General features: G+C 45.9%; 1 protein-coding gene across 1 annotated transcript in view; it reads left to right on the forward strand.

Annotated features, from left to right (window-relative positions):
• LOC127926845 (staphylococcal nuclease domain-containing protein 1-like) overlaps positions 1–8,470 on the forward strand; it is a gene marked incomplete at its 5' end in the record, with an annotated part of 287,826 nt that extends 279,356 nt beyond the window's left edge. The window contains one exon of the mRNA XM_052512463.1: positions 8,323–8,470. Coding sequence (XP_052368423.1) covers positions 8,323–8,470 — 148 coding nt within the window. The remainder of the gene's footprint in view (positions 1–8,322) is intronic.
• Between the last annotated feature and the right edge of the window lie 2,568 nt (positions 8,471–11,038).

Below are 11,038 nucleotides of genomic sequence, written 5' to 3' on the forward strand. Positions count from 1 at the left end.
GAATAGAGAGTGAGGGGGGATAGATGAATAGAAGAGGGTGAGGGGATAGATGAATAGAGAGAGAGTGATGGGGATAGATGAATAGAGAGAGGGTGAGGGGGATAGATGAATAGAGAGTGATGGGGATAGATGAATAGAGAGTGAGGATAGATGAATAGAGAGAGAGAGTGAGGGGGATAGATGAATAGAGAGAGAGTGAGGGGGGATAGATGAATAGAGAGAGAGTGAGGGGGATAGATGAATAGAGAGAGAGTGAGGGGGATAGATGAATAGAGAGTGAAGGATAGATGAATGAGAGAGTGAGATAGATGAATGAGAGAGAGTGAGGGGATAGATGAATAGAGAGAGAGTGATGGGGATAGATGAATAGAGAGAGAGTGATGGGGATAGATAAAGAGAGAGAGAGGGGATGTTGGGGATAGATAAATAGAGAGAGAGTGAGGGGATAGATGAATAGAGAGAGTGATGGGGATAGATGAATAGAGAGAGAGTGAGGGGATAGATGAATAGAGAGAGAGTGAGGGATAGATGATAGATGAATAGATGAATAGAGAGAGAGTGATGGGGATAGATGAATAGAGAGAGAGTGATGGGGATAGATGAATGAGAGAGAGTGTGAGGGGGGATAGATGAATAGAAAGATGAGTGGGGATAGATGAGTGATGGGGATAGATGTGAGAGAGTGATGGGGATAGATGAATAGAGAGAGAGGGGGTATATATATATAGACAGAGGCGTGGGGATAGATGAATAGAGAGAGTGATGGGGATAGATGAATAGAGAGAGAGTGATGGGGATAGATGAATAGAGAGTGATGGGGATAGATGAATAGAGAGAGAGTAAGGGGGATATAAATAGATGAATAGATGAATAGAGAGTGAGGGGGGATAGATGAATAGAGAGAGAGTGATGGGGATAGATGAATAGGAGAGAGAGTGAGAGGTATATATATATAGACAGAAGCGATGGGGATAGATGAATAGAGTGATGGAGATAGATGAGAGAGAGAGTGATGGGGATAGATGAATAGAGAGTGATGGGGATAGATGAATGAGGGAGTAGATATAAATAGAGAGTGATGGGGATAGATGAATAGAGAGTGAGGATAGATGAATAAGGGGTGATGGGGATAGATGAATAGAGAGAGTGAGGGTATAGATGAATAGACAGGATAGGGGGATAGATGAATAGAGAGTGATGGGGATAGATGAATAGAGAGAGAGTGAGGGATAGATGAATGAGAGATAGATGAATAGAGAGAGAGTGAGAGGATAGATGAATAGAGAGAGAGTGAGGGGATATAAATGAGAGAGAGTGATGGGGATAGATGAATAGAGAGAGTGAGGGGATAGATTAATAGAGAGAGAGTGAGGGGATAGATGAATAAGAGTGATGAGATAGTGAGGGGGGATAGATGAATAGAGAGAAGTGGGGGATAGAGTGAGGGGGATAGATGAATAGAGAGAGAGTGAGGGGGATAGATGAATAGAGAGAGAGTGATGGGAGATAGTGGGATAGATGAATAGAGAGAGTGATGGGGATAGATGAATAGAGAGAGTGAGGGGATAGATGAATAGAGAGAGAGTGAGGGGGATAGATGAATAGAGAGAGTGATGGGGATAGATAAATAGAGAGAGAGTGATGGGGATAGATTAATAGAGAGAGAGTGGGGGGGATAGATGAATAGAGAGAGTGATGGGGATAAATAGATGAATGAGAGAGTGATGGGGATAGATGAATAGAGAGAGAGAGTGGGGGGATAGATGAATAGAGAGAGAGTGGGGGGATAGATGAATAGAGAGAGTGATGGGGATAGATGAATAGAGAGAGAGAGTGAGGGGGATAGATGAATAGAGAGAGAGTGATGGGGATAGATGAATAGAGAGAGAGTGGGGGGATAGATGAATAGAGAGAGTGATGGGGATAGATGAATAGAGAGAGAGTGGGGGGATAGATGGGGATAGATGAATAGATAAATAGAGAGAGTGATGGGGATAGATGAAAGAGAGAGAGTGATGGGGATAGATGAATAGAGAGAGAGTGGGGGATAGATGAATAGTGATGGGGATAGATGAATAGAGAGAGAGTGGGATAGATAAATAGAGAGTGATGGGGATAGATGAATAAGAGTGGGGGGATAGATGAATAAGAGAGTGATGGGGATAGATAAATAGAAGAGAGTGATGGGGATAGATGAATAGAGAGAGAGTGATGGGGATAGATGAATAGAGGAGATGAATGAGAGTGGGGGATAGATGAATAGAGAGAGAGTGAGGGGGGATAGATGAATAAAGAGAGAGAGTGAGGGATAGATAAATAGAGAAGTGATGGGGATAGATGAATAGAGAGAGAGTGGGGGGATAGATAAATAGAGAGAGAGTGATGGGGATAGATGAATAGAGGAGTGAGGGGGATAGATGAATAGAGAGAGAGAGAGGGGATAGATGAATGATGGGGATAGAGAGAGAGTGAGGGGATAGATGAATAGAGAGAGTGAGGGGATAGATAATAGAAGTGAGGGGATAGATGAATAGAGAGAGTGAGGGGGGATAGATAAATAGAAGAGAGTGATGGGGATAGATGAAAGAGAGAGAGTGAGGGATCGATGAATAGTGGGGGATAGATGGGAGAGAGTAGGGGGATAGATAAATAGAGAGAGAGTGATGGGGATAGATGAATAGAGAGAGAGTGATAGGGATAGATGAATGAGAGAGAGTGATGGGGGATATAGAAGTGGGGATAGATGAGAGAGTGATGGGGTGATGAGGGATAGATATAGATGAATAGAGTGAGGATAGATGAATAGAGAAGAGAGTGAGGGGATAGATAAATAGAGAGTGAGGGGGATAGATGAATAGAGAGTGATGGGGATAGATGAATAGAGAGAGAGTGAGGGGATAGATAAATAGAGAGTGAGGGGATAGATGAATAGAGAGAGAGTGAGGGGATAGATGATAAATAGAGAGAGTGAGGGGGATAGATGAAAGATAGAGTGAGGGGATAGATATATATAGAGAGAGAGTGATAGGGATCGATGAATAGAGAGAGAGTGGGGGATAGATAAATAGAGAGAGAGTGAGGGGATAGATAAATAGAGAGAGAGTGGGGATAGATAAATAGAGTGAGGGGGATAGATGAATAGAGAGAGAGTGAGGGGGATAGATATATATAGAGAGAGTGATAGGGATCGATAAATAGAGAGAGAGTGAGGGGGATAGATAAATAGAGTGAGGGGATAGATGAATAGGAGATAGTGAGGGGATAAATAGAGAGTGAGGGGATAGATGAATAGAAGAGAGTGATGGGGATAGATGAAAAGAGAGAGTGAGGGGATAGATAAATAGAGAGTGAGGGGATAGATGAGGGGGATAGATGAATAGAGAGAGAGAGTGATAGGGATAGATGAATAGAGAGGGGGATAGAGTGAGGGGATAGATGAATAGAGAGTGAGGGGGATAGATAAATAGAGAGAGAGGGGGATAGATGAATAGAGAGAGGGATAGATAAAGTGAGATATATATATAGGAAGTAGATGAATAGGGAGGGGGATAGATAAATAGAGAGAGAGTGAGGGGGATAGATAAAGAAGTGAGGGGATAGATAAAGAGAGAGAGAGTGAGGGGGATAGATAAATAGAGAGTGAGGGGGATAGATAAAGAAGAGAGTGAGGGATAGATAAATAGAGAGTGAGGGGATAGATGAATGAGAGAGAGTGAGGGGGATAGATAAATAGAGAGTGAGGGGATAGATGAGATAAATAGAGAGGAGAGTGAGGGGGATAGATAAATAGAGAGAGTGAGGGATAGATGAATAGAGAGAGAGTGAGGGGGATAGATGAATAGAGAGTGAGGGGATAGGGATCGATGAATAGAGAGAGAGTGAGGGGGATATATAAATAGAGAGAGTGATAGGGATCGATGAATAGAGAGAGAGAGAGAGTGAGGGGGATAGATAAATAGAGAGAGAGTGAGTGAGGGGGATAGATGAATAGAGAGAGAGTGAGGGGATAGATAAATAGAGAGAGAGTGAGGGGGATAGATAAATGAGGATAGAGAGAGAGAGTGAGGGGGATAGAGTGAATAGATGAAGAGAAGAGAGTGAGGGGATAGATGAATAGAAGAGAGAGTGAGGGATAGATGAATAGAGAGAGAGAGTGAGGGGGATAGATGAATAGAGTGAATGAGAGAGTGAGGGGGATAGATGAATATAGAGAGAGTGAGATGATGGGGGATAGATGAATAGAGAGAGAGTGAGGGGATAGATGAGGGGGATATATATAGAGAGAGTGAGGGGATGATAGATGAATAGATAAATAGAGAGAGAGTGAGGGGGATAGATGAATAGAGAGAGAGTGGGGGATAGATAAATAGAGAGAAGTGAGGGGGATAGATGAATAGAGAGAGAGTGATGGGATAGATGAATAGAGGGGAGAGTGGGGGATATATATATAGAGAGAGAAGGCAGGAGCCAGCCAGAGGAGGTGTGGAGGGAAGATAAAGAGCTGAGATAGGGAGAGTGCGGTCTGAGTCAGGCGCAGTAAAACCAGGCATGCATCACTGCAGGGCCAGAGTGGCTAACTTTAAGAGCGCAGAGCCGTGACGGGCAGTTAGCTAGAGGCCCCCCAACACAGAGGACTAGCTGAAGGGCCCACACACGTTATTGCATAGGCTTGTTGTTGATTAGTATTCGGCCTACACAGTAATACATAGAAATGATGGTTGATATTAATATAGAAATAGGATTACCATTTTATGGATATTACATCAATACATAGTGATGACATAGACGTATATGTATATTCACAGGTATTACATTTCAAATCAGAGGTTAGTATGTTATTGCATATCAGGTTTCTACAGCATCAAAACAGCCGTCTGTTTGCTTTAGTGCAGTCAGGGATCTGGAATACATCTCAGGTGTATTGCATTGGCTAATGTGTGATCAAATGAAAGCTACTGGCCTGCATATTGTCAATGATTAATGGCTTATGGCATACAAACACATATGGCACGCACACACACACACACACACACACACACACACACACACACACACACACACACACACACACACACACACACACACACACACACACACACACACACACACACACTTAAGCCGTGTGGCAGGGTGATGGAGAACATGCCTTCCCCTCCTGTCTCCCCCTCTCTCAAGCCTTCGCCCCTCAGGCATGCTGGCATGGGAGGCCATCTTTAGGGAGAGCCCTGGCACTAACCCCCCCTACTCTTTCGGGCTAGAGTGGCACTCTGGCACACCCGCAAACTGAGCACTCACTCGCTCCTCCCATCTCTTTTAATGTCTCTCCCTCTCCCTCCCTCTCTCTCCCTCTCTTTCCCTCCCTCTCTCCATCCATCTCTCCTATGCTCACCTTCTCTCTGCCTCTTTCCATCTTCCCGTCTCTCGCTCGACCTCCCCTTCTCCATTTTCCTTTTCATCCATCTCCCTCTTCTCCTAGTCCTGTCTCTTCTTCCATCCCTCTCTCTTCTCCTAGTCCTGTCTCTTCTTCCATCCCTCTCTCTTCTCCTAGTCCTGTCTCTTCTTCCATCCCTCTCTCTTCTCCTAGTCCTGTCTCTTCTTCCATCCCTCTCTTCTCCTAGTCCTGTCTCTTCTTCCATCCCTCTCTCTTCTCCTAGTCCTGTCTCTTCTTCCATCCCTCTCTCTTCTCCTAGTCCTGTCTCTTCTTCCATCCCTCTCTCTTCTCCTAGTCCTGTCTCTTCTTCCATCCCTCTCTCTTCTCCTAGTCCTGTCTCTTCTTCCATCCCTCTCTCTTCTCCTAGTCCTGTCTCTTCTTCCATCCTCTCTCTTCTCCTAGTCCTGTCTCTTCTTCTCATCCCATCCTCTCTTCTCCTAGTCCTGTCTCTTCTTCCATCCCCCTCTCTTCTCCTAGTCTGTCTCTTCTTCATCCCTCTCTCTTCTCTTCTTCTCTTCTTCCTCTCTCTTCTCCTAGTCCTGTCTCTTCTTCATCCCTCTCTTCTCCTAGTCCTGTCTCTTCTTCCATCCCTCTCTCTTCTCCTAGTCCTGTCTCTTCTTCCATCCCCCTCTCTTCTCCTAGTCCTGTCTCTTCTTCCATCCCTCTCTCTTCTCCTAGTCCTGTCTCTTCTTCCATCCTCTCTCTCTCCTAGTCCTGTCTCTTCTTCCATCCCTCTCTCTTCTCCTAGTCCTGTCTCTTCTTCCATCCCTCTCTCTTCTCCTAGTCCTGTCTCTTCTTCCATCCCTCTCTCTTCTCCTAGTCCTGTCTCTTCTTCCATCCCTCTCTCTTCTCCTAGTCCTGTCTCTTCTTCCATCCCTCTCTCTTCTCCTAGTCCTGTCTCTTCTTCCATCCCTCTCTCTTCTCCTAGTCCTGTCTCTTCTTCCATCCCTCTATCTTCTCATAGTCCTGCCACTTCCATCCATCCCTCTCTACTCCTAGTCCTGTCTCTTCTTCCATCCCTCTCTTCTCCTAGTCCTGTCTCTTCTTCAGCCCTCTCTCCCCTGATCCTGTCTCTTCTTCCATCCCCTCTCTTCTCCTAGTCCTGTCTCTTCTTCCATCCTCTCTCTTCTCCTAGTCCTGTCTCTTCTTCCATCCCCTCTCTCTTCTCCTAGTCCTGTCTCTTCTTCCATCCCTCTCTCTTCTCCTAGTCCTCTCTTCTTCCATCCCTCTCTCTTCTCCTAGTCCTGTCTCTTCTTCCATCCCTCTCTCTTCTCCTAGTCTGTCTCTTCTTCCATCCCCCTCTCTTCTCCTAGTCCCTGTCTCTTCTTCCATCCCTCTCTCTTCTCCCTAGTCCTCATCTCTTCTTCCATCCCCTCTCTTCTCCTAGTCCTGTCTCTTCTTCCATCTCTCTTCTCTCTTCTCTTCTTCCATCCCTCTCTCTTCTCCTAGTCCTGTCTCTCTTCTTCCATCCCTCTCTCTTCTCCTAGTCTGTCTCTTCTTCCATCCCTCTCTCTTCTCCTAGTCCTGTCTCTTCTTCCATCCCTCTCTCTTCTCCTAGTCCTGTCTCTTCTTCCATCCCTCTCTCTTCTCCTAGTCCTGTCTCTTCTTCCATCCCTCTCTCTTCTCCCTAGTCCTGTCTCTTCTTCCATCCCTCTCTTCTTCTCCTAGTCCTGTCTCTTCTTCCATCCCTCTCTCTTCTCCTAGTCCTGTCTCTTCTTCCAGCCCTCTCTCTTCTCCTAGTCCTGTCTCTTCTTCCAGCCCTCTCTCTTCTCCTAGTCCTGTCTCTTCTTCCATCCCCTCTCTCTTCTCCTAGTCCTGTCTCTTCTTCCATCCCTCTCTCTTCTCCTAGTCCTGTCTCTTCTTCCATCCCCTCTCTCTTCTCCTAGTCCTGTCTCTTCTTCCAGCCCTCTCTCTTCTCCTAGTCCTGTCTCTTCTTCCATCCTCTCTCTTCTCCTAGTCCTCTCTTCTTCAGCCCTCTCTCTCCTAGTCCCCCTCCATCCCTCTCTCTTCTCCTAGTCCTGTCTCTTTTTCCATCCCTCTCTCTTCTCCTAGTCTGTCTCATCTTCCATCCCTCTCTCTTCTCCTAGTCCTGTCTCATCTTCCATCCCTCTCTCTTCTCCTAGTCGTGTCTCTTCTACCATCCCTCTCTTGCTCTTCATCCTGTCTATCTCACCCAGCCCAAAGAAAGGTTGCGCACAGCAATATGGGAAGGCAAGGTGCTAGCATCCAGAATTTGCATGAATTTGCATGTCTTTGAGACGCCCCGCCATGATGAATTATAATCCACAGGAATGAAAGTAAACGGTGGATCAGACCTTTCATTCTAAATGAGAAGTGATTTAAAACGCTGTTAATGCTGATTATTTCCGCTCTGCCTTAGCCCAACCCTGGCCTCTCCTCTCTCTCAGCCCCCTCCCACATTCTGCTTCATGCCTCCTTTGATAACATTATTCCATGGGCGGCTGTATGTGTTGAGGTGGGGAAAGTGTGTGTTACGGGGAATCAATTCTTGGCTCAGACAAGAGACTGTACTGTATGTGCGGGGACCTTAGACAATCACGTATTATAGATACTTGTGGCTCGAGCTGCCAAGCTGTGTACATGGGAACACCAGCTGTCTGGAGTGTTTATAGACATATTCATTCTATCCATATCCCAGTCCATTGTCCCCACTTGCTTCAAGATGTCCACCATTGTTCCTGTACCCAAGAATGCGAAGGCAACTCAACTAAATGACTATCGCCCCCATAGCTTTTCGCCTCTGTCATCATGAAGTGCTTTGAGAGGCTAGTTAAGGATCATATCACCTCCACCTTACCGTCACCCTAGACCCACTACAATTCACATATTACCCCAATGTAAGAATGTAAAATTCTGTTAATTGAATACAGCTCAGCCTTCAACACCATAGTGCCCTCCAAGCTCATGACTAAGGTCAGGGCCCTGGTTCTGAACTCCTCCATGTTGAACTGGGTCCTGGACTTCCTTATGGCCCTGACCCCAAGTGGTGAAGTTAGGCAACAACACATCTCACATTGATCCTCAACCCAGGGGTCCCACGGGGTTCATGCTCCAGCCCCTCCTGTGCTCCTGATCACCCATGACTGCGTGGCCACGCACGTCTCCAACTCAATCATCCCAACCTAGAGGGAGGAGATGAGAGCCCTGGCAGAGTGGTGCCAGGAAATAACCTCGACCCTCAACGTCAACAAAACTAAGGAGTTGATCGTGGACTACAGGAGAGAGCAGAGAGAGCACCTGAAGTGTGGTGAAGAAGAAGGCGCAACAGCGCCTTTTTAACCTCCAGAGGCTGAAGAAATCCGGCTTGACCCTAAGACCCTCACAAACTTCTACAGATGCACCCTTGAGAGCATCCTGTTGGGCTGTATCACCATAGCTATTTCATCATCTGCAACCACAGGGTTCTCTCGAGGGTGCTGCGGTCAGCCCACAATGCCTGCCCTCCAGGACATCTACAGCACCCAGTGTCACAGGAAAAGCCAAAAAGATTATCAAGGAGATCACCAAGCCACGGTCTGTTCACACCGCTGAAATCTATGAGAAGGAAACAGTACAGGTGCCAAAGCTCTGTCCGAGAGACTGAAAAACAGCTTCTATCTCAGGCCATCAGACTGTTAAATAGTCACCACTAGCCGGCCTTTGCCCAGGAACCTGGCCTGAATCTTAGACACTGTCACTAGCCAGCTAACAGCTGGTACTCTACCCTTTACCTTAGAGACTGCTTTTTTACCCTATGCTGTACATTGTCATTGAACACTGGTCACTTTAATGTTTATATACAGTGGGGAGAACAAGTATTTGTTACACTGCCGATTTTGCAGGTTTTCCTACTTACAAAGCATGTAGAGGTCTGTAATGTTTATCATAGGTACACTTCAACTGTGAGAGACGGAATCTAAAACAAAAATCCAGGAAATCACATTGTATAATTTAAGTAATTCAATTGCATTTTATTGCATGACATAAGTATTTGATCACCTACCAACCAGTAAGAATTCCGGCTCTCACAGACCTGTTAGTTTTTCAATAAAAGCCCTCCTGTTCTCCATTCATTACCTGTATTAACTGCACCTGTTTTAACTTGTTACCTGTATAAAAGACACCTGTCCACACACTGAATAAAACAGACTCCAACCTCTCCACAATGGCCAAGACCAGAGAGCTGTGTAAGGACATCAGGGATAAAATTGTAGACCTGCAAAGGCTGGGATGGGCTACAGAACAATAGGCAAGCAGATTGGTGAGAAGGCAACAACTGTTGGCTCAATTATTAGAAAATGGAAGAAGTTCAAGATGGTCAATCACCCTCGGTCGTGGGGCATCAATGATCATGAGGAAGGTGAGGGATCCGCCCAGAACCAAACGGCAGGACCTGGTCAATGACCTAAAGAGAGCTGGGACCACATTCTCAAAAGAAAACCATTAGTAACACACTACGCCGTCATGGATTAAAATCCTGCAGTGCACTTAAAGGTCCCCCTACTCAAGCCAGCACATTTCCAGGCCCATCTGAAGTTTGCCCATTCCCATCTGGGTGATCCAGAGGAGGAATGGGAGAAGGTCATGTGGTCTGATGAGACAAAAATAGAGCTTTTTGGTCTAAACTTCACTCGCCGTGTTTGGAGGAAGAAGGAGGATGAGTACAACCCCAAGAACACCATCCCAACCGTGAAGCATGGAGGTGAAAACATCATTCTTTGGGGATGCTTTTCTGCAAAGGGGACAGGACGCCTACACCGTATTGAGGGGAGGATGGATGGGGCCATGTATCGCGAGATCTTGGCCAACAACCTCCTTCCCTCATTAAGAGCATTGAAGATGGGTCGTGGCTGGGTCTTCTAGCATGTCAACGACCCGAAACACACAGCCAGGGCAACTAAGAAGTGACTCCGTAAGACCCATCTCAAGGTCCTGGAGTGGCCTAGCCAGTCTCCAGACCTGAACCCAATAGAAAATCTTTGGAGGGAGCTGAACATCCGTATTGCCCAGCGACAGCCCGAAACCTGAAGGATCTGGAGAAGGTCTGTATGGAGGAGTGGGCCAAAATCCCTGATGCAGTGTGTGCAAACCTGGTCAAGAACTACAGGAATTGTATAATCTCTGTAATTGCAAACAAAGGTTTCTGTACCAAATATTAAGTTCTGCTTTTCTGATTTATCAAATACTTATGTCATGCAATAAAATGCAAATGAATTACTGAAAAATCATGCAATGTGATTTTCTGGATTTTTGTTTTAGATTGTGTCTCTCACAGTTGAAGTGTACCTATGATAAAAATGACAGACCTCTACATGCATTGTAGTAGGAAAACCTGTAAAATCGGCAGTGTATCAAAAACTTGTTCTCCCCTGTGTGTGTGTGTGTGTGTGTGTGTGTGTGTGTGTGTGTGTGTGTGTGTGTGTGTGTGTGTGTGTGTGTGTGTGTGTGTGTGTACTGTGTGTGTGTGTGTGTGTGTGTGTGTGTGTGTGTGTGTGTGTGTGTGTGTGTGTGTGTGTGTGTGTGTGTGTGTGTGTGTGTGTGTGTGTGTGTGTGTGTGTGTGTGTGTGTGTGTGTCAGACCCATTACTGCCAGACCCGTAACTACCAG

This window comes from Oncorhynchus keta, unplaced genomic scaffold, assembly GCF_023373465.1.
Source record: "Oncorhynchus keta strain PuntledgeMale-10-30-2019 unplaced genomic scaffold, Oket_V2 Un_contig_8484_pilon_pilon, whole genome shotgun sequence".
NCBI classification, from domain to species: domain Eukaryota; kingdom Metazoa; phylum Chordata; class Actinopteri; order Salmoniformes; family Salmonidae; genus Oncorhynchus; species Oncorhynchus keta.